This window comes from Chiloscyllium plagiosum, unplaced genomic scaffold, assembly GCF_037043375.1.
Source record: "Chiloscyllium plagiosum isolate Xiang-an unplaced genomic scaffold, Cpla_swu_hap1 HiC_scaffold_13, whole genome shotgun sequence".
Taxonomy (NCBI): Eukaryota; Metazoa; Chordata; class Chondrichthyes; order Orectolobiformes; family Hemiscylliidae; genus Chiloscyllium; species Chiloscyllium plagiosum.
In genome coordinates this window covers 36,452,209-36,477,187 of record NW_028270151.1, presented here as the reverse complement: position 1 = coordinate 36,477,187, position 24,979 = coordinate 36,452,209, and the positions used below count along the sequence as shown (strand labels likewise).

General features: G+C 41.0%; 1 protein-coding gene across 1 annotated transcript in view; it reads left to right on the top strand.

Annotated features, from left to right (window-relative positions):
• ccdc39 (coiled-coil domain 39 molecular ruler complex subunit) overlaps window positions 1-24,979 on the top strand; it is a 132,925-nt gene that overhangs the window by 42,394 nt on the left and 65,552 nt on the right. Inside the window, exons 10-12 of the mRNA XM_087993528.1 lie at window positions 6,083-6,277; window positions 14,093-14,257; window positions 18,471-18,608. Coding sequence (XP_087849654.1) covers window positions 6,083-6,277; window positions 14,093-14,257; window positions 18,471-18,608 — 498 coding nt within the window. The remainder of the gene's footprint in view (window positions 1-6,082; window positions 6,278-14,092; window positions 14,258-18,470; window positions 18,609-24,979) is intronic.

Genomic DNA, 24,979 nt, shown 5'->3' with positions numbered 1-24,979 from the left:
TGAATTTCTGGGATTTTCTTCCCAAAAGAACTGTGGATCTAAATCATTGGAAGAATTTAGACGAGGATTAGACAAGAGGTGCAATACGGCTCACCACAAAGTCAAGATCATTTTCCTCCCATCTTTTTTGTATGGCACAATTTTCACGAAGTAACAGTGAGATACCAGTCAACGGGAATTAACACTTGGTCATTGCCTCAACTTATTTTATTAATGTCAGCCCACCTTTTTACCAATCTTAGCGAACAAGCTAGACATTGGGAAAACATACCTGCTCCATTCACCAGTTGCACAGCAAACACACTGCCCGTGCAGCAATCAAGCAGCCAATCTTAATGGAGTTAAAAATGACACAACACCAGATTATACTCCAACAGGTTTATTTGGAAGTACTCGATTTCGTAGCACTGCTCCTTCATCAGGTGGTTGTGGAGTATAAGATCGTAAGACACAGAAGTTTACAGTGTGATGTAACTGAAATTATATGTTGAAAAAGACCTGGATTGTTTGTTATGTCTCTCATCTTTTAGAATGGCCATGTTGTTTCAGTTCTTTCTATGTAAATCCCAGAACCTTTTTTAAAGTTGCATTCTCAAGTGAACTTTAACAATAGAGTCATAGTCATAGAGTCATAAAGATGTACAGCATTGAAACAGACCCTTCGGTTTAACCCGTCCATGCCGACCAGATAGCCCAACCCAATCTAGTCCCACCTGCCAGCACCTGGCCCATATCCCTCCAAACTCGTCGTATTCATATATCCATCCAAATGCCTCTTAAATGTTGCAATTGTACCAGCCTCCACCACATCCTTTGGCAGCTCATTCCATACACGTACCATCCTCTGCGTGAAAAAGTTGCCCCTGAGGTCTCTTTTATATCTTTGCCCTCTCACCCTAAACCTATGCCCTCTCGTTCTGGACTCCCTGACCCCAGGGAAAAGACTTTGTCTATTTATCCTATCCATGCCCTTCATAATATTGTAAACCTCTATAAGGTCACCCCTCAGCCTCCGATGCTGCAGGGAAAACAGCCCCAGCCGGTTCAGCCTCTCCCTGTAGCTCAGATCCACCAACCCTGGCAACATCCTTGTAAATCTTTTCTGAACCCTTTCAAGTTTCACAACATCTTTCTGATAGGAAGGAGACCAGAATTGTACGCAATATTCCAACAGTGGCCTAACCAATGTCCTGTACAGGCGCAACATGACCTCCCAACTCCTGTACTCAATACTCTGATCAATAAAGGAAAGCATACCAAATGCCTTCTTCACTAACATATCTACCTGCAACTCCACTTTCAAGGAGCTATGAACCTGCACTCAAGGTCTCTTTGTTCAGCAACACTCCCGAGGACCTTACCATTAAGTTTATAAGTCCTGCTAAGATTTGCTTTCCCAAAATGCAGCACCTCGCATTTATCTGAATTAAACTCCATCTGCCACTTCTCAGCCCATTGGCCCATCTGGTCCAGATCCTGTTGTAATCTGAGGTAACCCTCTTCGCTGTCCACTACACCTCCAATTTTGGTGTCATCTGCAAACTTACTAACTGTACCTCTTATGCTCGCATCCAAATCATTTATGTAAATGACAAAAAGTAGAGGGCCCAGCACTGATCCTTGTGGCACTCCACTGGTCACAGGCATCCAGTCTGAAAAACAACCCTCCACCACCACCCTCTGTCTTCTACCTTTGAGCCAGTTCTGTATCCAAAAGGCTAGTTCTCCTTGTATTCCATGAGATCTAACCTTGCTAATCAGTTTCCCATGGGGAACCTTGTCGAACGCCTTACTGAAGTCCATATAGATCACATCTACTACTCTGCCCTCATCAATCTTCTTTGTTACTTCTTCAAAAAACTCAATCAAGTTTGTGAGACATGATTTCCCACGCACAAAACCATGTTGACTATCCCAAATCAGTCCTTGCCTTTACAAATACATGTACATCCTGTCCCTTATGATTCCCTCCAACAACTTGTCCACCACAGAGGTCAGGCTCACCGGTCTATAGATTAGATTACATTACAGTGTGGAAACAGGCCCTTCGGCCCAACAAGTCCACACCAACCCGCCAAAACGCAACCCACCCATACCCCTACATTTACCCCTTACCTAACACTACGGGCAATTTAGCATGGCCAATTCACCTTACCTGCACATCTTTGGACTGTGGGTGGAAACCGGAGCACTCGGAGGAAACCCACACAGACACGGGGAGAACGTGCAAACTCCACACAGTCAGTCGCCTGAGGCAGGAATTGAACCCGGGTCTCTGGCGCTGTGAGGCAGCAGTGCTAACCACTGTGCCACCGTGCCGCCCACAAAGTTCCCTGGCTTGTTTTTACCGCCCTTCTTAAACAGTGGCACCATGTTTGCCAACCTGCAGTCTTCCGGCACCTCACCTGTGACTATCGATGATACAAATATCTCAGCAAGAGGCCCAGCAATCACTTCTCTAGCCCCCCAGAGTTCTCGGGTACACCTGATCAGGTCCTGCGGATTTATCCACCTTTAACCGTTTCAAGACATCCAGCACTTCCTCCTCTGTAATCTGGACATTTTGCAAGATGTCACCATCTATTTCCCTACAGTCTATATCTTCCATATCCTTTTCCACAGTAAATACTGATGCAAAATATTCATTTAGTATCTCCCCTATTTTCTGAGGCTCCACACAAAGGCCTCCTTGCTGATCTTTGAGGGGCCCTATTCTCTCCCTAGCTACCCTTTTGTCCTTAATATATTTGTAAAAACCCTTTGGATTCTCCTTAATTCTATTTGCCAAAGCGAGCTCATGTCCCCATTTTGCCCTCCTGATTTCCCGCTTAAGTATATTCCTACTTTCTTTATACTCTTCTAAGGATTCACTCGATCTATCCTGTCTATGCCTGATGTATCCTTCTTTTTCTGAACCAAACCCTCAATTTCTTTAATCATCCAGCATTCCCTATACCTACCAGCCTTCCCGTTCACCCTGACAGGAATATACTTTCTCTGGATTCTTGTTATCTCATTTCTGAAGGCTTCCCATTTTCCAGCCGTCCCTTTACCTGCGAACATCTGCCTCCAATCAGCTTTCGAAAGTTCTTGCCTAATACCGTCAAAATTGGCCTTTCTCCAATTTAGAATTTCAACTTTTCGATCTGGTCTATCCTTTTCCATCACTGTTTTAAAACGAATAGAATTATGGTCACTAGCCCCAAAGTGCTTCCCCACTGACACCTCAGTCACCTGCGCTGCCTTATTTCTCAAGAGTAGGTAGGTTTTGCACCTTTTCTAGTAGGTACATCCACATACTGAATCAGAAAATTGTTTTGTACACATTTAAGAAATTCCTCTCCATCTAAACCTTTAACACTATGGCAGTCCCAGTCGATGTTTGGAAAGTTAAAATCCCCTACCATAACTACCCTATTATCCTTACAGCTAGCTGAGATCTCCTTACAAGTTTGTTTCTCAATTTCCCTCTGACTATTGGGGGGGTCTATAATACAATCCCAATAAAGTGATCATCCCTTTCTTATTTCTCAGTTCCACCCAAATACCGTCCCTGGATGTATTTCCGGTAATATCCTTCCTCAGCACAGCTGTAATGCTATCCCTTATCAAAAATGCCACTCCCCTTCCTCTCTTGCCTCCCTTTCTATCCTTCCTGTAGCATTTGTATCCTGGAACATTAAGCTGCCAGTCCTGCCCATCCCTGAGCTATGTTTCTGTGAATACGATGATATCTCAGTCCCATGTTGCTAACCATGCCCTGAGTTCATCTGCCTTCCCTGTTAGGCCCCTTGCATTGAAATAAATGCAGTTTAATTTATTAGTCCTACCTTGTCCCTGCCTGCCCTGACTGTTTGACTCACTTCTGTTCTCAGCTGTACCCGTCTCAGATCGATCTCTTTCCTCACTATCTCCCTGGGTCCTCCCCCACCCCCCCTCCCCCACCTTACTCGTTTAAATCCTCCCAAGCAGTTCTAGCAAATTTCCCTGCCAGTCACCTCAGGTGTCAGTGCAGCCTGCAACACATTATCAATGAGGATGAGCATCTCGCCAAGACCATCCCCACGATTCACTTTAAACAACCACCAAATCTCAAACAGATCATTGTTCGCAGCAAACTGCCCGGCTTTCAGGACAATGCCTTGCAACCCTGTCATGGCGGACACTGCAAGACGTGTCAGTGTGTCGACACGGATTACCCCCATTACAGATGGGGACACCACCCACCATGTATACTCATTTGACTTGGCCAACGTTATCTATCTCATACACAGCAGGAAAGAATGCCCTGAGGCATGGTACATTGGCGAGACCAAACAGAGGCTACAGCAACGGATGAATAGACACCACACAACAATCAATAGACAGGAGTGTTCCCACCCAGTTGGAGAACACTTTAACGGTCCAGTACATTCGACCTTGGACCTTCTGGTGACTATCCTCCAATGCAGACTTCGGGACAGGCAACAACACAAAGTGGCTGAGCAGAGGCTGATAGCCAAGTTTGGTACCCATGCGAATGGCCTCAACCGGCACCCTGGGTTCATGTCACACTACAGGTGACCCCACTGCATTAGACACACTCTCTCTCTCCTCTCTTTCTCACACACACGCACACTCCCGCTCTCTCGTATACAAGCTCTTTTTCATACACACTTACACATGCACCCTCTCATGGACTTGTACCCCTTTACGCTTGCACTCGCACACATACACACTCTCTCACAGACACTCATGCACCCCACAAACAAACACACACACACACACACACATATAAGTTTGTGGGGTGAATTTTTACTTGCAGAATTACATTTTACTTTGCTCAAAAACTGCATGAATCCATGTAAGATTCTGTAAATCCCTTTTTGAGAAATAAAATCAGTCTGAACATTGGGGCACAAACAACCCCACATAGGGCACCTCACACCTTCAATGCATTATCTGAGCTGACATGGCACCTATTGTTAAATTCATTTGAGAATGAAACTTTAAAAAAAGGTTCTGGGATTTACATATGAAAGAACTGAAACCAACATGGTCATTCTAAAAGATGAGAGACTTAACAAACAATCCAGGTCTTTTTCAATATATAATTTCAGTTGCATCACACTGTAAACTTTGGTTATAAATTCTGTGTTTTACGATCTTATACTCCACAACCACCTGATGAAGGAGCAATGCTCCGAAGCTAGTGCTTCCAAATAAACCCGTTGGACTATAACCTGTTGTTGTGTGATTTTTAACTTTGTGCATCCCACTCCAACACCGGCACCTCCAAATTATATCTTATATAGTAGTCCGCATTGAAGTTCTTCGGGGCACCCATCAGTCAAGGGATCCCAGCCCAATAAGTCAAGTTGTTGCTTTTCATTCCTGGGGTCAAGGGAATTAGCCACAATCATGCATCCAGTCAGGCTGTTCTCGATCAGGAAGTCTCTGCCTTTGGGGTCCAGGCAGTGAGTGATGGTCAGTCTGTTGGCTCAGTAGTGACAAATCCAGGAAATAGGGCTAACATGATGGAAGAGATGTATAGGCATCAATCAGGAGTCTGATCTCTGATCACATCTTGCCAGGGCTATTTTGTCATACCAGTTGAGAGAGTAGGCCATAATTGTTCTCTTGGGTCCAGCTAAATAAACTTGGAAAGGGGTATACAAATACAGCCATTGCCATGTGATTTTGTCTCGCTAGATTAGCCTTCAGGACTGGGGTCCACAGTGTCTGGGTAAGGGCGCAGTACAATTGTGATTTAGGAGAGATATGGTAAAGCATGACTGGGAAGAGTGTAATGTGGGAGGGGTGTGTTCTCCATGGTCAGGTGTACCTCTGCTTCAAAGGCGGGTATTGAAAGACCACATCAGGCACCTTCACCTCATATACCAAAGGCTGGGATGGGAAGGTAGCAGGTTTATATACATGTTGATGGGTTGGGTGGAGATATGAAGAAGAATGAAGCCTATGGAATTAATGAGATGATAATATTTGAGACTGTTTATATTACATTCTTGCAGTGAGTCATCTTACAAATGTTAACAAATAATTTCTGTTGTGTTATATTAATTGTTCCAGTTTTGATTAATAGGAGCTTGAAGATCAGATGAAGTACCTGAAAGACCAGAAATTTAAGAAGAGTGAGGAGTTGAACTCCTTGAATGGTACAGTGAGAACAGTTGCAAACCAAATATCAGGAAATAAGACAACACTCCGAAACCTCAAAAGTCAAATTGACAAACTTGACCATGAAAGCATCAAGCAGCAGGAAGTAATTTACAGTCAGGTAAACAGAAATACTACAATCTATATTACTTTGATGTACTACTTTAGTGATGCCAAATATTACAGCTATTTTCACAAGATACTCTATTTACTGTTTTAGATTAATAATCCTACATAATTCATTTGTAATTAGAAAACAGTTCTGTCGTAGTTGGAAATATTTGCAATTGAAATTCTATTTGATGCCCTAACTAATCAGAATTGAAAAATAAAATACATGCATCATGTGATTTGTGTGCAGTCTAACGAGCTTAAGAAGTACAAGGCAGATGAAAATAATTGGAAAGAAAATATGGATCAAAAGAATGCTACAATTTATGTTACAATGAAATATATTTATAATAGTTCTTTCCAAACATCGACTGGGACTGCCATAGTGTTAAAGGTTTAGATGGAGAGGAATTTCTTAAGACAAATTTCTGATTCAGTATGTGGATGTACCTACTAGAAAAGGTGCAAAACCTGACCTACTCTTGGGAAATAAGGCAGCGCAGGTGACTGAGGTGTCAGTGGGGGAGCACTTTGGGGCTAGTGACCATAATTCTATTCGTTTTTAAAATAGTGATGGAAAAGGATAGACCAGATCTAAAAGTTGAAATTCTAAATTGGAGAAAGGCCAATTTTGACAGTATTAAGCAAGAACTTTCGAAAGCTGATTGGAGGCAGATGTTCGCAGGTAAAGGGACAGCTGGAAAATGGGAAGCCTTCAGAAATGAGATAACAAGAATCCAGAGAAAGTATATTCGTGTCAGGGTGAAAGGGAAGGCTGGTAGGTATAGGGAATGCTGGATGACTAAAGAAATTGAGGGTTTGGTTAAGAAAAAGAAGGAAGCATATGTCAGGTACAGATAGGATAGATCAAGTGAATCCTTAGAAGAGTATAAAGAAAGTAGAAGTATACTTAAGAGGGAAAAACGGGGACACGAGATAGCATTGGCAAATAGAATTAAGGAGAATCCAAAGGGTTTTTACAAATATATTAAGGACAAAAGGGTAACTAGGGAGAGAATAGGGCCTCTCAAAGATCAGCAAGACGGTCTTTGTGTGGACCCTCAGAAAATGGGGGAGATACTAAATGAATATTTTGCATCAGTATTTACTGTGTAAAAGGATATGGAAGATATAGACTGTAGAGAAATAGATGGTGACATCTTGCAAAATGTCCAGATTACAGAGGAGGAAGTGCTGGATGTCTTGAAACGGTTAAAGGTGGATAAATCCCCAGGACCTGATCAGGTGTACCCGAGACCTCTGGGAAGCTGGAGAAGTGATTGCTGGGTCTCTTGCTGAGATATTTGTATCATCAATAGTCACAGGTGAAGTGCCGGAAGACTGCAGGTTGGCAAACGGTGGTGCCACTGTTTAAGAAGGGCGGTAAAGACAAGCCAGGGAACTATAGACCGGTGAGCCTGACCTCGGTGGTGGGCAAGTTGTTGGAGGGAATCCTGAGGGACAGGATGTACATCTATTTGTAAAGGCAAGGACTGATTTGGGATAGTCAACATGGCTTTGTGCGTGGGAAATCATGTCTCATAAACTTGATTGAGTTTTTTGAAGAAATAACAAAGAAGATTGATGAGCGCAGAGCAGTAGATGTGATCTATATGGACTTCAGTAAGGCGTTCGACAAGGTTCCCCATGGGAGACTGATTAGCAAGGTTAGATCTCATGGAATACAGGGAGAACTAGCCACTTGGATACAGAACTGGCTCAAAGGTAGAAGACAGAGGGTGGTGGAGGGTTGTTTTTCAGACTGGAGGCCTGTGACCAGTGGAGTGCTACAAGGATCGGTGCTGGACCCTCTACTTTTTGTCATTTACATAAATGATTTGGATGCAAGCATAGGAGGTACATTTAGTAAGTTTGCAGATGACACCAAAATTGGAGGTATAGTGGACAGCGAAGAGGGTTACCTCAGATTACAACAGGATCTGGACCAGATGGGCCAATGGACTGAGAAGTGGCAGATGGAGTTTAATTCAGATAAATGTGAGGTGCTGCATTTTGGGAAAGCAAATATTAGCAGGACTTATACACTTAATGGTAAGGTCCTCGGGAGTGTTGCTGAACAAAGAGACCTTGAGTGCAGGTTCATAGCTCCTTGAAAGTGGAGTTGCAGGTAGATATGTTAGTGAAGAAGGCATTTGGTATGCTTTCCTTTATTGGTCAGAGTATTGTGTACAGGAGTTGGGAGGTCATGTTGTGGCTGTACAGGACATTGGTTAGGCCACTGTTGGAATATTGTGTGCAATTCTGGTCTCCTTCCTGTCAGAAAGATGTTGTGAAACTTGAAAGGGTTCAGAAAAGATTTACAAGGATGTTGCCAGGGTTGGAGGATCTGAGCTACAGAGAGTGGCTGAACAGGCTGGGGCTGTTTTCCCTGGAGCGACGGAGGCTGAGAGGTGACCTTATAGAGGTTTACAAAATTATGAGGAGCATAGATAGGATAAATAGACAAAGTCTTTTCCCTGGGGTCGGGGAGTCCAGAACTAGAGGGCATAGGTTTAGGGTGAGAGGGCAAAGATATAAAAGAGACCTCAGGGGCAACTTTTTCACGCAGATGTGGTCCATGTATGGAATGAGCTGCCAGAGGATGTGGTGGAAGCTGGTACAATTGGAACATTTAAGAGGCATTTGGATGGGTATATGAATAGGAAGGGTTTGGAGGGATATGGGCCCGGTGCTGGCACATGGTACTAGATTGGGTTGGGATATCTGGTCAGCACGGACGAGTTGGACCGAAGGGTCTGTTTCTATCTGTACGTCTCTATAACTTTATGGCTCTGTGTAATAACATCCAGCAAAGTATGGCTGAACCCATGTTATCACAATCTAAGAATCTATCTCCTCATTACTTTAATCAATTTATCTTTGAAAAAGTATTAAAATTTGTTCCAAAATACTGTTTTTTGTTGTAAGAGCTGAGTTTCAAAACTAAAATATTGTTACATACTAGCTCGACTTAACTTGCACCTTAAATTTTCATCAGTTCCATTAAGTTTATAAAATTGCATGTCACATTTTGTGCCCATAATCATGAAATAGTCAGGAATTGAAAATAGAATGCATTCCTCTGTGGGTCATCCAGTGCCTGTGTCAAATATTGTTCATTGAGTTATGATATGGTTAAAATGTAGAACAAAACTCCCAGCAACATGCAAATCTCCAACTTTGGAATACTCTCCCACTATGCTATTATGACATTTCTATCCATATCGTACAACAAAACCATGTTCAGTTAACTAAAGTCAAACAGTTTTGTAGTGTATTAATAGCAATGGGCATTAATATTCACACTTAACATTGTAAAGTGTCCCAAGATGCTGAGCAAAAGCAATATCAATCAGAATATTTGACCCTGAGTCACTGAAGGAGATATAAAGACATAGGACCAAACAGCTTGATCAAACAGGTAGACTTCAAGCAGCAGCTTAAAACAAGAGAGGAAATGAGATGTAGTGAACACATTCCAGATCCCACGGCCAAGTCAGTTGAACGCTCAGTTGACAATGTTGGAGTAGGAAGTTGATTGTTAGAGGTCACTCACCTCAGCTGTAAATTATATCACGATAGTAAATAGATATTTTCTATTCAACCTGTAGTGAGATGTTATGACACAGCTCCAGAACTGGTGGGACTTGAACTTAGGCCTCTTGGTCCAGAGGTAGAGACACTACCAATACACCAAAAGAGCCCTCGTTCCTCAGGGTAGAAAGTTTTAACTAATCTGCCCCGACATGTTACTACACATCTCTGGAGCAGGTAGGTCTGAACCCAGATCAATTAGTCCAGAGGGAGGCACACTACCACTGTACCACAAGAGCCCGAGTTTATCAGGATGCTGTTTATAGGCCCAACCGTCTTCAGCTGCTTCAATGACCTTACCTCCTAAAGATCAGAAGTAAGGATATTCACTGTTGATTGCACAATGTTCAGCATCATTTGCAACACCTCAGACGCTGAAGCAGTCTGTGTCCACTTTGTCCAGGCTTGAGATGACAAGTGCCAAGAAACAGTTGGCGTCACAAATGGCAGGCAGAGACAATCTCCAACAAGTGAGAATTTAACCTAAACAATTACCTGATCAATGCTAAATCTCCCACTATTAACATTTTGGGGGTTACCATGACCAGAAACTGCACCGGACTTGTTATACAAGTATTGTGCCTACAAGAACAGGGAAGAATGGATGTACGTATGCTCATTGAGCTGCAAGATTTATTTCCAGACATTTCATCACCATACTGTGCAACATCATCAGTGAGCCTCCAGTGAAGCATTGGTGGTATGGCCTACTTTTTATCGATGTGTTTGGGTTTCCTTGGGTTCGTGATGTCATTTCCTGTGGTGGTCATTTTCTGTCATGTCATTTCCTGTTTTTTTCGCAGGGGGTTGGTAAATGGGATCCAAGTCGATATATTTGTTGATAGCGTTCTGGTTGGAATGCCATTCTTCTAAGAATTCTAGTGCATGTCTCTGTTTGTCTTGTCCTCGGATGGAATGTGATATCCCAATCAAAGTGGTATCCTTCCTCATCTGTGTGTATAGATACTAGTGAGAGTGGGTCATGTATTTTTGTGGCTAGTTGATGTTCATGTGTCCTGGTGGCTAGTTTTCTGCCTGTTTGTCTGCCTAGTAGGAATCTAGGAATCCTGCAGCAAATAACTCATCTCCTGACTCTGAAAAGCACATCCATTATCTACAAGGCACAAGTCAGGAGTGCTTTAGAATACACCCCACTTGCCTGGAGGAGTGCAGCGCCAACAACATATTAGAAACCTGACATTCTTCAAGTCAAAGCTGTCTGCTTGACTGGCACCACAATCACAAACATTCATTTCCTCCACCTCCAATGCACAACAGGAGATACATTTTGAAAATTCACCACGGCTTCAAACTGCACCTTCAAAATCTACAATCATGACCATCTAGAAGGACAAGGACGGCAGATCCATAGGAAGACTGTCACCTGCAAGTTCCTCTCCAAGTGACTCACCATCCAGAGTGGAATTATACCATCATATTCCTTCATTGTCACTGGGTCAAAGTCTTGGAACACTTTCCTTAACAGCATTGTGGATCGACCATACCACATGGATTGAATTGAATTGAATTAAATTTATTGTCACATGTACCGAGGCACAGTGAAAAGCTTTGTCTTGGAGCAATACAGGCAGATCACAGAGTTAAGCAGCATAGATGAGTTAGACCATTTTTCCAGGTCTTCCACCTCTCATCTGTAGTCTGTTTCGTCACCATCTGAGATTCGACCAACTATGGTGGTGTCATTAGCAAACTTGTAAACGGCATTCGTATTTGGCGACGCAGTCATGGGTATACAGTGAGTACAGTAGGGGGCTGAGTACGCATCACTGGGGGTGCTCCAGTGTTGAGTGTTAGTGAGGATGAAATATTGTCCACAGTCTTCACTGATTGTGGCCTGTGGGTCAGGAAACTGAGGATCCAGTTGCAGAGAGTGAGGCTGAGTCCGAGATCACTAAGTTTAGTAATCAGTCTCGAGGGGATAATAGTGTTGCAGGCTGAACTGTAGTCAATGAGTTGGATTCTTAACATAGCTATTCTTGATGTCAAGATGTTTTAGGGAGGACTGAAGGGCAAGTGATATGGCAGTTGACATGGATCTGTTGGTCCAATAGGCAAATTGGAATGGGTCAAGAGTAGTGGGGAGGCTGGAGTTGATTAATGCCATAGCCAGCCTTTCAAAGCACTTCATGACCACCGAAGTTAGGGCCACTGAGCGTAGTCATTGAGACATGCTGCATGAGCCTTCTTAGGCACAGAGATGATGTTAGCCCTCTTGAAACAGGCAGGGACAGTGCCCTGCTGCAGAGAGAGTTTGAAGATGTCCAGGAAGACCTCTGCCAGTTGAGCTATGCATGCCCTGAGTGCACAGTCTGGTACTCCGTCTGGTCCCATTACTTTCCTTGGATTCACACAAAGGAAAGCCGACCTGACCTCTGGTGCAGTAACTGTTGGGATAAGTTCATCAGGACTTGTCGGAATAGGTGTTAACTCTCCTCCTCCATCTTGCACTGTCTCTTCTTAGAACCTGTGATGTCATTCAGTCCTTGCCATAGTCCTAGGTGTCTGTCTGGGTCTCTAGTTTGGATCGGTATTGGTCCTTGGTTATCTTAAAGACTCTGCGAAAGTGATAATTGGATTCCTTATATTTGAGTGGGTCTCCTGATCTGAAGGCCTCATGCCTGGTTTTTAGCAAGTTCTGTATGTCCTGATTCATCCAGGGTTTCCTGTTGGGGTACACCTGGATTGACTTCCTCGGTATGCAGTCCTCCATACGCTTGCTGATACAATCTGTGACAACAGTGGTGTACTCGTCGAAGGTACCTGTGAACTGTTTGAACATGGCCCAGTCAGCCGATTTCAGACAGCACCAGAATTGATCCTATGCCTCCTCCAACCAGCAGTGGACCTGTTTCCACAAGGGAGTCTCCTGCTTGAGCTTTTGCCTGTAAACCAGGAGAAGAAACACGGCATTATGGTCGATGTTCCTGAAATGATTCAATCTTGAAAGGATCGCAATGATTCAAAAGGCAACTCAAAGGACAGAGATTGTGTACACATTGATACCAATGGTATAGGGAGAATCTTGTTCCAGATCCCTGAGGGTGGGAGGACAGGTTAATAGGGTAGTTGAGGCATGAAATAACTGTCACTAAGTCACCCTTTACTTATATGTGGCCAGACAGCTCAGAGTCCGTCCATGAATTGAGGAGATTCTGAATCCCTTGTTTATTTTGGTCAGTCAGGATGACCTGATTGGCCCAGATGAATAACCCAAATCAAGGATCTCATAGTTAACGGGATCCACCTGGTTCCAATCACTACAAGGCGGCACACAGGACATTTGCCTTCATTCAGTTGAGGCATAGATTGTAAGAGCAGGAAGGTCATGTTAGCACTGTAGGCCACAGGTGTAGTATTGTGTACAGTTCTGGTCACCAGCCAATAGGATGAATGTGATTTCACTGGAGCAGGTGTAGAGTAGATTCACCAGGATGTTGGTAAAGGAGAAGTGAGAGAGAAGGAGCTCAGAGAGAGAATTTTGAAACGGATTGATAAATGAGGGGATTACGGGTGGCAAGTCAGGAAAGAAATAAAGCTGAATAAGTGATAATGAAAGCTGAGGGTAGCAGAGAATGAGTAGTCTAGTAGACTTGAACTTGAGATGGGGACTTAATTTTTAATGTAGCTTACTTTTACACTCTGTTAAAATGTTGAGTAAATTATAGGCATGCTTACCAAGATAAAATCAGTTTTATATTCATTGCACAGCTTACTTGAGTTGTTCAGAACCACAGATCCTTTTTTGTGAATGATTGGACATCTGATTAATAAATCAGATAGTACAGTGATTTGGAAAGTTGTCTTTTGATCTGTGATTAGAGTTTAAATTCAGGCCTGCAGATAACATCAAAGTACACTTTGCTCTTCTTTATAGAAGAGTGGTGAAAGGTGCGCCTTGCTTGCAATCTGCCTTGTTTGAGATAGTATTTGCTTGATGCTAATACAAAAAGCACAGGCATGTTTTATTTTACATCAGTGACATTCTCATCCAGCTGTCCTTGCTCCATTTCACATATAAAATATTGAATTGGATCAGGTATGAATCAGACCAATGAATCATCATATCTCTTTGGCTGACACATCATCTTGCAATTAATTGAAAGGCTGCTCCAAATTTTAGGAATATTTAAGCTTTAAAACAGAATGTCTACTTAGTGGAGAAAAATACTTAACATTTGACTGATTGCTGAAATATCTTTTCTATTCATAGGATTTTCAAATCCAGCAGCTGGAGCGAAGGTTAGCTAAATTAGAAGGTAATATGAGTAGTAATGAAAATGAGTTGCTTGGAGAAAAGGCAGCAGAACTCTCAAAAAATCTGGAAGAAAAGAAAAGCACAGTGAACCTATTGAATATACAGCTGAAGAAACTCCAAGTAATTAATCTATGTTTGTCAAATTTAACTTGAATAAGATTTTTTTAATGCTTTATCTTTCAAATTTTTATCTCATTCCCTTTTTCCTTAAGTGTCTAATTTTGTGCTGCTATTTGAATAAATCATGCTTTGATTATGTTTTTCATTAGAATGGATTGGTAAACATAGATAAATAATGCTATACAGTAAAATTTGGATTTCAGAATGGCAGTAGGCCATTTATGCTGCCATTTAATGCAATCATGGCTGATCAAACATTTCACTGCCTTTTACTCACACTATTTTCAATATGTCATTGGAAATCAGAAATCTCTAAAAGTACTCAGACTGAGCTGCCAAAGTTGTTTGGAGTGAAAAATTCCAAAGATTCAAAACTCTGATGAAGACAGCCTCTCCTCATCTCAGTCCTAAATGGCATCACCTTTATTTTAAAAATTGTTCCCCCCAGTTCTGGGTTTCCCACTGAGGGGAAACATCTTATGTGCATCTACCCTTTCTATCCCTTTACATATATTGTAGGTTTCAATGAGATCACCTCTCATTCTCCTAAAATTTTGTTTATACAAGCCCAGTTTACCCCAGATCTATTCATAGGCATTGCTACTATCCCAGGAACAACTCTGATGAACCTTCATTGATCTTCATTTTCAACACTAATCCTAACCCTCCGTTAATAATATCCTTGAGGTAAGGAGACCAAAACTGAACACAGTATTCCAAATGCAACCTAACCACATCTATATATAATTGAAGCAAAACTTCACTATTTTTGTAACCAAATCCTCTTGCAACAGAGACTAACATTCCAAAAGCTTTCATTTTAGATTACTGCACCTGCATCAGTGACTTATTGACAAGGACACCTTGATCCCTTTGGAAATCACACTTTCCAACCTTTGTTCCTTCTACAAAGGTGGATAACCTCACATTTTCCACATTTTACTCTATCTGCCCTGCTCTTGCCCACTCACTAAGCCCTGTCCAAATCATTCTGAATCTGCTTTATGTTTTCCTCACAACATACATTCCTGTTTAGCCTTGTATCATCTGCAAATTTGGAAACATTAATTTGGTCTCCACAGCGAAATCATTGATATTTCTTGTGAACAGCTGGGGCTGCAAGTGCTAATCTTAGTGGTACCCCAGTGGTCACAGCATGCCAATGTGAGAATGACCTGTTCATTATATCAATCTGTTTCCTGTCTGTTAGCCAATTCTTAATCCATGCTAGTACATTACTTACCATCCCATGTACTTTTGATTTTACTAAACAATCTCCTGTGAGGAACTTTATCTAAAGGTTTCTGAGAATTGAAGTATGCAGGACCCATCAACTCCCCTTTATCATTTTGATAGTAACATCCTCAAAAAACTCAAGTTCATAAGACACCATTTTTTATTTGGAAATCCATGCTGACTCTGCCCAACCAGATCATTACTAAGTTTCCATTTATCATATCCTTTAACTGTACCATTTTCACTGTTGCTGATAGAAGGCTAAACAGACCACCCACTCACTTCTTCAATAGTTCAGTCACATTTGCTAGCTTCAATCTGCAGGAATTCAGAATCTATAGAATTTTGAAATCTCATCACTGCATCAGCATTTTTTTTGAGCGGCACGGTGGCACAGTGGTTAGGACTGCTGCCTCACAGCGCCAGAGACCTGGGTTCAATTCCCGACTCAGGCGACTGACTGTGTGGAGTTTGCACATTCTCCCCGTGTCTGCGTGGGTTTCTTCCAGGTGCTCCGGTTTCCTCCCACAGTCCAAAAATGGTTAGGTGAATTGGCCACGCTAAATTGCCCGTAGTGTTAGGTGTAGGGGAATGGGTCTGGGTGGGTGCGCTTCGGCGGGTCGGTGTGGACTTGTTGGGCCGAAGGGCCTGTTTCCACACTGTAAGTAATCTAATCTGCATCCTTTAACATTTTGGAATGTGGCTATCAGGTCCCTGGGACTTAGCAACTTTCAGCCCTATTAATTTCTCTAGTACAACCAAATGCTGTTTTTCAGCTTAAAAGGATCAAAGCATATAGGGCAAAAGCAAGAATAGGGTACTGAGTTGGATAATCAGCAATGATCATATTGAATGGCAAACCATACTTGAAGGGCTAAATGGCCTCTTCCTGTTCCTATAGTTATTCTAATTTCCTTCAGCTCCTCATTCTCTTGAGATACTTGCATCTCTAATTCTGGGAGATTTTCATGTCTTCTTCAGGGGAATATACAAATTAATCATTTAGCTTCTCTGCCATTTCCCTATTCCCCATTATAAATTTTCACTGGTTGTAATGGACCCCCATTTGTCATAGTCAAACATTTCCTTTATACACATGAAATGTGACTTAAGACTATGCTGAATACCTTATCAATATTCTTTGAATAATTGGTAAGAACAAAATAAATCAAACCCCAGAAGGACCAAATTACTGTAGATTACTGGGATTGTATTTATTGGAGTTTAGAAGATTAAGGGGAGATCTAATAGAAACTTACAAGATAATACATGGCTTGGAGAGGGTGGACGCTAGGAAATTGTTTCCGTTAGGCGAGGAGACTAGGACACGTGAACATAGCCTTAGAATTAGAGGGGGTAAATTCAGAACAGAAATGCGGAGACATTTCTTCAGCCAGAGAGTGGTGGGCCTGTGGAATTCATTGCCGCAGAGTGCAGTGGAGGCTGGGACGCTAAATGTCTTCAAGGCAGAAATTGATAAATTCTTGATGTCACAAGGAATTAAGGGCTACAGGGAGAATGCAGGTAAGTGGAGTTGAAATGCCCATCAGCCATGATTGAATGGCGGAGTGGACTCGATGGGCTGAATGGCCTTACTTCCGCTCCTATGTCTTATGCTGGAATCTGTACTGAAAACAAATGTTGGTAATCACAATGGGTCAGACAGCATCCATGGAGACCAGGCAAGCTAATGTTTTGAGTCTAGACCATTCTTTACCAGAGCCATCTAGAGTCGAAACATTAACTTGCTCTCTCTCTTCATGAATTCTGTCTGACCTGTTGCGATCGCCAGCATTTGTTGTTTTCAGTCATTTAAATCCCGACTTCTGATTGTTCTAAAGCAGTCTTCAGGATGGTGCTGTTACTGAATGAACAGTAACAGGTGAAGTTGCAAGAAATAAAATCAATATAATATCTTTATTCATCCAATATGGTGGATTTGCTCATAAGGGCAGCATCTCTAATTGCTCTAAAGAAAGTGGTGGTGAGTCACTTACTTGAATCACTACTATGTGAAGAAGAAACTCCTGCAGTGCTGTTACAGAGGGAGTTCCAGGATATTGGATAACTAATGATGAAGGAACCAACTCGGAAGAGAATTTATGGTGGGAATCAAAGACCTCTCCTCTTCTTTCTGTTGATGGAGTTCCAAATGATGTCATTATGAACTCATACTTTTCCAGTATGCACCAGGAAAATAATCTAAAAATCCCGGATGTCAAATTATGGATCAGAGAGAGAATCAAAACACAATGTCCACTGCTTGCATTCATACCAAATTTTTCATATTATTAAATACAATTAAGGAGAACATAACCACTACAGAAAGGACAATTGCATCTGAACCAATATAGAGTACGAGACAACTGAATCGTCTCTTACCTTTTAAAGGACAAATCCCTCTGATTAGTCACCATATCAAAAACATATTTAAATCAAATATGATTACATTATGACTCTGTTACCTAGCTGTCAAATCCAGATTTCTCCCCAAATGTTGAACCAAACTGTTTGCAACCTCAGTTCCATATTTAATTCAAGATAATTTTACATGAAATATCCTCCTCATCATTACCCATCTCCACCTCCATAACATTTCTTGACTTCACCCCATCTCAGCTGATCTGCTGTTGAAATCTTCATTTGTGTCTTTGTTATCTCAAGACTTGATTAGACAAGGTTAAAAATCACAACACCAGGTTATAGTCCAACAGGTTTAATCGGAAGCACTAGTTTTCGGAACGCCGCTCCTTCACTGATGACAACCACCTGATGAAGGAGCGACGCACCGAAAGCTAGTGCTTCCAATTAAACCTGTTGTGTTTTTAGTTATTAACTGTAGCAAATTTTAAAAGTCATTTTCCAGTTTAATGATTGTTTTTGAAAGACTAAAAATTTTAAAAGTTGTAGATTGGCCCAACACTTTCCATTACATGCACATATTTCTCTCAGTTTACAATTGTTTCCCACCCTGCAGAATGACACACATCATTTGAGAAGACAGCTGGACAAATGCAGAGAAGAGAAAACGGATTTGACCAGTAAAATCGAAGACATCCATCTCCACATTGACACTGGAGAAAAGGAGCTAAAAAAGAACAAACTTGCTGAACAAGTAAGATATAGTCATTCCTCCATATCTATGAGAGTTCCATTCCTGAGAACCCCCGTGAATGATAAAATTTGCAAGTGTGGAACTTGTTTAAAAGTAAGTTAAAATAGGTTAAAAATCATGGATATGCAACCTTTGCCCACAGACGTTGATTTTTGTTGTAACTTGTTTTTTGGCATGGATAGGCAGATTCATGATTTCATGGATACAAAGGATTCAATGTAAGTAGGCAAAAATATTGCTTCACATTGTTAAATTATTTGATTTGATCTGATTTACTATTGTCACCTGTACCAAAATACAGTGAAAAGTTTTGTTTTACATGCAGTACAGCAGATCATAAGATACAAAGACACAAAGTTCACAGGGTGATTGAACAGTGCGAGGAATACAAAGAAGGTGTACAAAAAACAAGATCAGTATCAGATCTGAAATTTGAGAGGTCCATCAGAAGTCTAATAACAGCAGGGTAGAAGCTGTTCTTGATCCTCTTGGTACCTATGTTTAAGCTTTTGTATCTTCTGCCTGATGGAAGAGGTTGAAAGAGATTATGACCAGGGTGGGAGGAGTCTTTGATGATGTTGGCTGTCTTTCCGAAGCAATGACAAGTGTAGTTGGAGTCAATGGCTGCATGGTTAGTTTGCGCAATGGTCTGGCCTGTGTTCAGAACTTTCTGTAGTTTCTTACAGACCTGAGCACAGCAGTTGCCATACTGAGCTGTGATGCACCCAGATAGAATGCTTTCTATGGTGCACCTGTAAAAGATGGTGACGGTCCTTCCAGATATGCTGAATTTCCTTCTGAGAAAGAAGATGCATTGTGCCTTCTTGACCATTGCATCAATGTGGGTGGTTCAGGTCAGATTGTTGGTTATTGTCACTCCTAGGAATTAGATCCCTTTCGACCACCTCCACCTCAGCTCCATCTATGTAGATAGGGTTGTGTCCTCCTCTTTTCTTTCTGAAGTTGATGATCAGCTCTTCAGTTTTTCTGGCATTAAGGAAGAGATTATTATCTATGTACCTTGTAACCAAGCATTTTCTCTCTTTCCTGTATTGCACTTTGTATTTTTTTAATATCCAGCCGATAATGGTGGTGTCGTCAGATAGAGTTCGGACGGAATTTGGCCACCCAATCACGAGTGTACTGACAGTAAAGTAGGTGGCCGAGTATGCATCCAGGCCTTGGTGTTAAGGATTGTCAAAGAGGAGATGTTGTCTACCTTCACTGATTGCGGTCTGTGGGTCAGGAAGTCAATGATCCAATTGCAGAGGTCTAGGTCTCGCAGTTTGGAAATTAGTTTGGTTGGGAATATGGTGTTGAAGGCAGAGCTGTAGTCAATAAGTAGAAGCTTTATGTAGATATCTTTATTGTCCAGATGTTCCAGGGATAAGTGTAAGGCTAGGGCAATGGCGTCTGCCATGGACCTGTTGCACTGGTAGCCAAATTGCAAGGAATTGAAGCAGGCTGGGAGGCCATGACTAACCTCTCAAAGCACTTTATAATTATGGAGGTCAGATTCATTGGGCAGTAGTTATTGAGCCAAGTTACATGTGTTTTCTTTGGAAACGGGATGATGCGAGTCTTCTTGAAGCAGCTGGGGGCTTCAGATTGTAGCAAGGAGAGGTTAAAGATATCAGCACACACACCTGCCGGCAGGTCTGCAAAGGATTTGAGTGCACAGCCGGTGTCTCCATCTGGGCCAGTCCCCTTCCATGAGTTCACTCTCCATATGTAAATCTGATGTCTGCAGCAGTGACTGAAGGAACAGGTCTACCCGGGGCTATCGGGGCAAGTGACATTGTTTCATTAACCTTCTGCTTGACGGATGTATTTTCACCTGCTATTCTGTTTTGCTTCATTTTGTAGCCCGTTATGTCATGTAGGCCTTACTACAGACGTCGGATGTCCTTGTGGTTAGTTTGGGTCTCTAACTCAGTTCGGTATTGCCTCTTGGCATCTCTAATTGACTTGAAGAGGTTGTATCTGGATTTCTTGTCAAGGTCCAAGTCATCTGACTTTAATACTGCACGTCTTGTCTGCAATAGGCAATGGATTTCCTAGTTTATCCACAGTTTCTGGTTGGGGAACATACGGATGGCCTTCGTTGGCACACAGTCCTCTACATACTTGCTCATTAAGTCCATGTTGATGGTAGCATACCCGTCCTGGTTGACCACTGAATTCTTCTTTGTGGATTAGTCCACCAATTCCAAGCAGAAGCTCTTCCGCTGCCTCAGACCAGCACTGCACTATTTTCCATACTGAGCCCTCATATTTCAACTTCTGCTTGTAGGCTGGGAGGGGGAACATCGTGCTGCGATCTGATTTTCCAAAGTGTAGACAGGATATGGAGCGGTAGACATCTTTGATGGTTGTGTAGGAATGGTCAAGGATGTTCAGCCCCCGTGGTGGGACAGGAGACATGTTGATGGTATTTTTGTGTGAGCAGATCAGGTGCACGATTTAACAGTCCTCAGAAATATAACAGGTTGATAGTTCATCATAGAGCAATAAGGAGAAATTTATCTCTCCCAGCATATATTGTAATTTTATTTACATTTTAAATACTATAGCATGGTACAATTGTATAACAAGACGTCACTGATGTACTTGTGACTTGGCATCATTGAGAATTTCTAATTTTATTTGAAGAAAGTAATTACAAAAATCTTGAGTTACTCAGGTTACTTTTATACCTTAGAACAACCAACTCAATGTCAAGCATTAATGCAGGCTTGAGATGACACTGACATTATTCCATGTGATTCAAGAGTGCTACAAGGCAAAAAGGAAATTTATAGCTTGGCATCCTGTTTTGCTGTCATATAAACCCATATCTTTTCCAAAATCATTGCAACTTCAGTAAAATAATAGAAAAGGCTTCCAAAAGTGCAATTTAATTAATACATTATGATAGGCTGCTAATAATTATAGTCCTTTCAGTCTTGTCAAATAGTGAAGAGCTAATTGACTTTTATAAATGTTAGTCATTATGGTAATACTATGAAGAATGCAGCCAATGCAGAAAATGCCTATGCCTGGAGGGAAATGTTGCTTAGACATTAAGGCCTGCAACTGCTGATAAAACACAGTAATTTGAGAAGGCCATAGAACAAAGGTAACATGTGCATCTTCATGGGATGACTCCCATGGGGTGAAAGAAGCACAGCTACTGTGCATGCCTATGTATGAACCCTTGTATTTTTTTTTAAATTCAGAAGGATGAGATATTCTCAATACCAAGACATGAAAGCTTACCACAATAATTTTTTTAACTATATGTTTCTATTGTCAGGATTAGATGTTTCGCATAGCTTTTGATTCCAACATGTAGCAGTCATGTGAATCCAAAACTTCAAAATAAAGTATTAACTTAAACAAGGTATAACTTATAATACAATAATAGAAAGGAGGCTTGACATAATGTGAAACAAATGAAAATTCCAAAACATGATGCATGACATGACAAGAAAGTGAAATACTATGGCAGGAATTTTCGATAGATGTAATCATTCATGGAACGCAAGCCATATGAAGATGTAATGGTTCTTTTAATCAAGAAAGGGATTGGAAGGCAGTGAACATTCGGCACTTGGAAAAGGGAATAGTAATGTATGCATAAAACTGTAAATTGTGATCCTAGTACCCAAATAGCTACATTGACTTATAAAATAGAAAATGTTCTCAGAGCAAGGAAGCAAAGAGCCAAGACACTCATGTGGTTCTCACTGTTGTTTGGTCTGACAGGAGGGGTGCGTTGGGTAATTATGCCCTACTACTCCATGAGTTGTTACAAAAGTATAAATATTCAATCACAAAAATTAATAACGGCCTTCTCTTTATTATTGTTACCCGGAACAAAAGAAAATTTCACTAGAAAATAAAATCAGAAAATAATTTATTTAAAATAAAATTTAGACAATATGCAAAATTTTTTATCAACTAAGCTGCTATACAGAATTAAACTATATCTACTAAACACACATACACACAAATAGGCTAAGACAGGTCTGCAGAAGTATAATGGTTGGGGAAAAAGGAAAAGATCTAGAGTCCAAATTAAAAGGGTAGAATGAGTTTATTTCAGTTCATTTGGTTCCCTGTCAATGAGATCAAGTTCCTATCAGATACAGAATGAACAGAGTCTTTAATTAAGGAGGAAGATCTTTTCGACTCAGGTCTTTAGATTGACTAACAGTTCAGCTTTCAGAGTTTGAGGATATCAAAGATAATGATTTTTGTAATTTTCCGTGATTTCCAGAAAATACTTTACAAAGGTATCTCTTCACATGATTTCTTTCAGAGCTAGCTTTTACTCAGAGGGAGAGTGGGAAGAAGTTTTCCATCCTGTTAGTTTTCTTCTAACCGGCAATAGTTCCCAAGTCTGTGGCCAAATAGAAAACAATACTCCGGAGGCTGTTGCAAGTTGGCAGTCACACAGACCTTAGGATTATTCTTTGAATTTGTTTATCAAGCCAATATGTCCATAAAGACAAATCTCTTGTCTATTTTTGAAAGCTTCAGATTATCTCTTTTTCTAAAATTTGCTTTTCCAGTGACAACAAATAGCCCATAGTTCTTCAACATGCATGACTTTTTCCAAGAAATCACATGATAAATGCCTTCTCAATCCAGTAATGTACACTCAGTTCCACTGTCCAATATTCATAATCCATAAGTATATATGTATTTCTAAAATACTGTGTGTCACCACACAAATGGAAAGCAAGCACCTGCACAAATAGAAAGTGCACACTGAATTGTAATATGCAAATGCAGTTTGGCATTTACAAATCGATCATTGTTTGCATGGTTTCCAAGAACATTCTCCTGACAGACAGTGGGGTTTTCTTGCAGAAAATAATGAATCAGAAGAACTGCAATGCTGGAAATCAGAAACAAAAACAGAAATTGCTGGAAAATCTTAGGAGGTTTGGCAGCATCTGTGGAGAGAAATCAGAGTTAACATTTTAGGTCCAGTGATCCTTGTTTTAGAACCCAATAGCTTCATGATCCCATATGTCTGCAGAGAATGTTAGTTATGTTCATTTTGGATCAACTATTTAAATTGAAATTTTCCTTTTTATGTGAACAGTCCGTTATTTCATGTAAAACACAAATCAGAATCAATGCAAAGTAAAGGTACATAAAGTCAAAACTTGACTTACATAAGAACATAAGAAATGGGAGCAGGCCTTCATGATTGATTCTCTGAGCTCATCGTCTCAGGTTTTTTGCTTAAGTAGTGCAAGTTCCTCATTAAATCACTGCACATATCAATGACTTTTTTTTTATAAGCTATTGTTCGATAACTCTTTCTTCCCATCTGTGGTTGTGCATGCTTGGAGTGAGTTGCTTTTACTTTTAAAACAAAGAACAGTTCTGTTTCCATGTTGTACAACTCCATGCTCTCTAATGAAAAAAAAGGCAAAATACTGCAGATGCTGGAAATCTGAAACAAGCACAGAATGCTAGAAAATGCAGTGGATCTGACAGCATCTATGGAAAGAGAAACAGAGTTAATGTTTCAAGTCTGGTCTGTCTTCTTCAGAACCAAGTGGAAAGGTTGCATATTATCTTAAAACTAAATAACACTACTACAAAAAAATCCCTAGATACTAATACAGACAAATTACAAAATCGACCATTTAAAAGTGAAGCAGTGTATGTGTGCATAATAAACAGTGTCGAAAAGGTCAAGTAGTGAGATATTCTGACACATTCAATCACCTATTCAAATAGTCTTAAGTAATAAAATTCTAAAGGAATATACAGTTGCAAATGTAAACACTTACCATGTTAACTCTGTTATAAAAATTACATTTAGTCAAATGTAATTGTTTTTCTTCTAAGACACTTGAATTTTATAAAAACCAATATAGGATACAGCTGCTCTTTTCTATTACCCTCTCTTTCTACAATAAATCTCCTCCTAGCTTTCTTTTATTGTATACACCATTGCTTTGAAAAGGTTTAATAAGTTTAGAGTGAACACATTTAACCCTTTAAAGTCAAAAGTTCTCACAATATGGTAAAGCACACCTAAACCAATTAGAATAGAAAGATCGCTGAGAGTTTTATGCCCCTCAGAGATACAATCGCCTATGTGCAGGACCGAGAAGTGATACCTGCCTCATCAGCCTGGATCAGGAGAAAGCCTTTGACAGGATATCATACACATACATGAGAGAGGTTCTCGCCAAAATGGGCTTCAGGGAGGGAATCTCCAACTGGATCTGACTGCTTTACACCAACATGGTTAGTGCAGTTTCAGTTAACAGGTGGGAATCAGGAAGCTTTCCAATCAGATATGGAGTCAGGCAGGGCTGCCCATTCTCGCCTCCTTTGTTTGCATGCTGTGCAGAGCCATT